Below are 4,209 nucleotides of genomic sequence, written 5' to 3'. Positions count from 1 at the left end.
CTTTGCATAAGTGAGGCCGCGTTTCACTATCCCAGAAGCCGTCGGCGTCATCTCGCGTGGGCTTGTTCGTGCTTTCATAAGTGGTTTCCGTTGTATCAGTTCCCCGACTCGGATGATGCTTCTCATTGCGCAACTACAAGCTCTCACTGAGTAGACGAAGAACTCCAGTAATCACCCAAGCATCGACATCACAATATTAATGCGGCTCGAAATGTACTCATCGGTTGGAATCTTCTGTCGCGTTCGCCTAGATTTGATCAAAGTTTCTGAAGGAATACATATACCTTCCCTGATGCGTCATTCGAAGAATGTGGGCTGCGAGACGATTTATCGTTCCTCGCCTCCTGATGCGAGAGGATCTCTCTCTCTTAGTTCAGAGACTCAGAGATCAGATCTTAATTGCGTTCTCTTCGAGAAGCTGTGAGCTTGTATGATGCGGCGCCGATGTCGTCGTTTTCAATCCTATCGAGAGCGGCTCCTGGCAGCATGAAACATGGGTGATTCCGCGATACGAATAGAATACGATTTCGGACTTTCGACGTGTGGAGTGAGAGACAAAATCCAGCCGGTGATCTCGGCCGCCCAGGTCATGACGGAGAGCGGCGAGCAGTTCTTAGGAGGACATAGTGAGAATGACATCGAGAGCATCTTGATGATCTTCTTCTTGCTTGTGATGTTGAGCGCTTGCAGCACCACACTATTGTGGTTCATGGACGTGCATCAAAGATTCATGAGGTTTCCCGGAGGAGCTAACGATCGATTCCACGTGGACGCTGAGCTGTTTCGGCAGGCTCGCGGCTTCCCTCAACCTGTGATCGAGAGCTCAGATTCGTCCGATGATGTATTCGTCCCGTTTAGCGGGAATCCTGGTCCCCGAGGAGACACATCGTGTCCACCTTACACGACCCCGAAGACGAGCACATTCGGAAGGTACCGCTTCCGTCACACAATTTCGGATTTCCATTCGAAGCGGGAGGAGACAGTTTCAAGCAGGCCTTCGGCAGCCAATCGCTGTACGAGGACGCGAGCATCGGAGAGTCTCGACCGAGAACAACATGTCTGATTGAGCAAATTCCTTGTCTCGAAATTTTATTTCCTGCGAGCACAAATTCACACTGTTCAATATCCGTAACCTAGACCGTATCCTCCATATCCGCCGTATCCTCCATATCCGCCGTAGCTCCCATATCCTCCGTAACCGCCGTAGCCACCGTATCCGCCGTAGCCTCCGTAGCCGCTGTATCCCCCATAGCCGCTGTAGTAGGCAGGATATCCGTAGGTGTAGGAGCGATAGGCCGGGTATGCGTAGCTTCCGTAGCCGCCGTATCCGAGACCGTACCCTCCGTATCCTCCGTAACCGAGACCATAGCCTCCGTAGAGAGCGCTCCTCTTGACTCGGCTGACCGTCGGCGTCGGTGTCGATTCAGTGGCCTCCTTCGCGAGCACTGCGGCTGCGAAAACCGCGAGCATCAAGGCGACTAACTGAAATATGTTGAAGTCTGAGTTGGAATACTAGTCGCTCTACACCCTCCGTGGTAGCAGATTCTCTCCTTTGCCTCACGGAGTTCGTTAATACTCACCACGCGACTGAACATGGCTGTTGAGGCTCGGCTCGAAGTGGATACTCTGTCCGATGGGAGAGCCGCTTAAATAACCGCCGAATGGTCAGCTTTCCTCTTCAATCGTGCCGTGAGCGGCGCTTCTGAGCTCTGTTTGCTTTCCACCAGAAGCCTCTCACGTGGATCCAGGAAACCGATTCGCTTCGTCGAGCCCGAAAACTGAAAACGTTGAACTCGCTTTGACAAAAGATCGCATCTTACTGTTTTCGACTGGCCTCTGTGTCCACTCGTCCTTGAAGGATGAATCCTCTTCGGAAAATGCCGTAATCAAACCAACAATGAGACGAATCACTGGTCTGCCTTCGCCATCACGGAAAAGGCGTGAGAAACGCGCTCGGAGCCCTGGCGGCGTCGACTGCACTCGCGCGGAATCGGGTTTCTACGATACTCGCTTCTTCCAGCAAATCCTTTTTTGTGGCTCATTCCGAGGACATCACATATATCATATCATCTTATGAGCGGAGTCATCGGGATGTCAAATGAGGTGCCACTAAAAATGTTTCCACTCGAGAGAGGAGCGCTTCTCGAGGTTGAAGCTTTTCTTGCCCCCCCCCTCTCTGCAGAAATGAAGGCGCTCGCGCGTTATCCGAGTAGATTCCCGTATCATCTCGAGGCGCCAAGACTTTCTATCATTTGGCTCATTCTCATGATGAGTCTAAGTTCGGGATTCGCGCAACAATTGCAGTACGGGACGGGAACTCTGGGCGGGGAAACGTGACATCTGCCTGGCCGTTTCTCCACTCTAGATGCTTCCGATCGCGCATCGTCAATTCATGGACTCAATCTTTGCCCTCTGATGGACTGTCTCCACGTTGACGTTTCTTCCTCAATGTCGATTCCGTCTTATTGATAGACACAGCGGCCACTACTGAAGAGATCGGAGCTCAGCTCAACGGATCTGCTTTCTCGATGAAATTGCCCGCGAGTCGGTGGTGTACGGATTAGATAATTCAGCTGAAAAGACCTCAGGGGATATTCTCTGCTCATGCCGAGTCCTCGCAAAGGGCGCACGATATCGCAGGAACTCGGTATTATCCGCATCGTGACCCCGACCAGATACGTATATTTTCCTGATCCGCTTCCGGTCAGCTGTGAATTCTCAGCCGTGTGGGGCTGGCTGGATATCTAGGGGCAGTCAGCGATGTGCCAGGAGGTCGAAATCGCACAGATCATGAACTCCTTGTATGTATGTATCTGTGCTGAAAGAGAGAAAACATCCGGAAAACCTTTCAAGTCGGAAGTCGAAACCTTCTGGGGTGGATCTCTCAGTGAGCAAAACTCGGTCGACGAATTCGACGTTCCACTGATGCGAGCCATAGTTGACTTCCAATCATCCACCGAAGAGATTTACCTGCTCGAATAATTCGGAATAAGAATGATGAGCGGCCCTCCGCGGTTCCAGATTCCGCTTGGGGACGAGAAGTATGAGCACGCGCCACGTGCCGCAAACTCGAGGGATCGATTTCGCTCTCCAAGAACACTGACGGGAGATGGATATCTGAGCAAGACGATCCCCCTCGCTGACCAACCGGGCGAAAGAGCCGGTAAGCGGGATGGATTCCGGAATCACGGAGCAACGACGGGGGCAGAGCTTCTCCGCTCCAGCCCGAGAGCTTCTACCAGGATGTGTTGGCGCCTTTCTATTTGGGCACCATTGGCAGAATTGAGTCAAACTTCCGAGTCCCTAGAGGGAGCCTGAAAGTCCGTCGCCAAGGCTGATAATGTTGCCACCGGTCGATACGGACTCTCGGGGGCGACATGAATCTCGAGAACGAGATTAGTGGATGCATAGGGACGACGCGAATTCAGGACTTATGACAGGCTGGCTCTGCATTGCTGGAAGGTAGCTCGGACCTGAATGAAGACAAGCCAGCATCCGGTACCAAAGAATCGTGAGAGAAGGTCCGCACGAGAAATCGTAGCGTTTGAAATGCCGGCGGGCAAGATCTCACTCGAACCGAGACGCAACTCATTTTTTTTTACCCTTGAGTTTGATTTGTCTGCCGATTCCTAAATGGCGGGATTTGGCTCGCCGCATGGACTCACGGTCTCCTGGAGGAAGCAGGGCGTCCGGGTCGGAGTCCTGCAGGGGGAAGAATTCCCTATCCTCGAATAAGTCGATGACGGCTCTTTTGGAATATTCTCCTCGACGGTCGTCTCCACCCGCAAGCGAGCCTAGTAATATATTTCCAATTAAGACCAACGTTTCCCATATCCCCTTTGTGAGCCACTGGAATGCGGTAATATTTGAGCAAGCATGCACGCGAGGTAGGGAGCGAGCGGATGGGGGAGCTGGCAGCCGCAGGACGAACGACCAAATGAGCGAACGACCGAGCGTAGAAACGAATCTCAGGTAGGTTGACATATATTGAAGAGAAACACGAGAAGCGCAGGGGCAGCGCGGGTGGGCACCACAGATTTTAATAGCAGCGGCAGCTGTCTTTCCACTCAAACCTCCAATATTGTCAATTTGAATAGATGTTTTCGATTAGTTTTTCAGTCTCGTGAAGCCCCGAGCCCATGTCGCCCGACTGCGAGATCGAGTTCTACTCCTAGAGCATCTTCGTTAGTTTCCCGAACTGTTCGCCTG

The 4,209-nt window shown here is 52.3% G+C and overlaps 1 protein-coding gene across 1 annotated transcript; it reads right to left on the bottom strand.

Moving 5' to 3' along the window:
• Nucleotides 1-1,119: 1,119 nt before the first annotated feature.
• Nucleotides 1,120-1,595, bottom strand: LOC100901426 (prisilkin-39). Its single transcript, XM_003737759.2, has 2 exons — nucleotides 1,581-1,595; nucleotides 1,120-1,482 (listed from the first exon to the last, which is right to left on the bottom strand). Exons 1-2 carry the CDS (start codon nucleotides 1,593-1,595, stop codon nucleotides 1,120-1,122), a joined length of 378 nt encoding a protein of 125 aa, XP_003737807.1.
• Between the last annotated feature and the right edge of the window lie 2,614 nt (nucleotides 1,596-4,209).

Source organism: Galendromus occidentalis, unplaced genomic scaffold (assembly GCF_000255335.2).
Source record: "Galendromus occidentalis unplaced genomic scaffold, Mocc_1.1 scf7180000075612, whole genome shotgun sequence".
Classification (NCBI taxonomy): Eukaryota; Metazoa; Arthropoda; class Arachnida; order Mesostigmata; family Phytoseiidae; genus Galendromus; species Galendromus occidentalis.
This window is presented reverse-complemented; position numbering and strand designations above follow the sequence as displayed.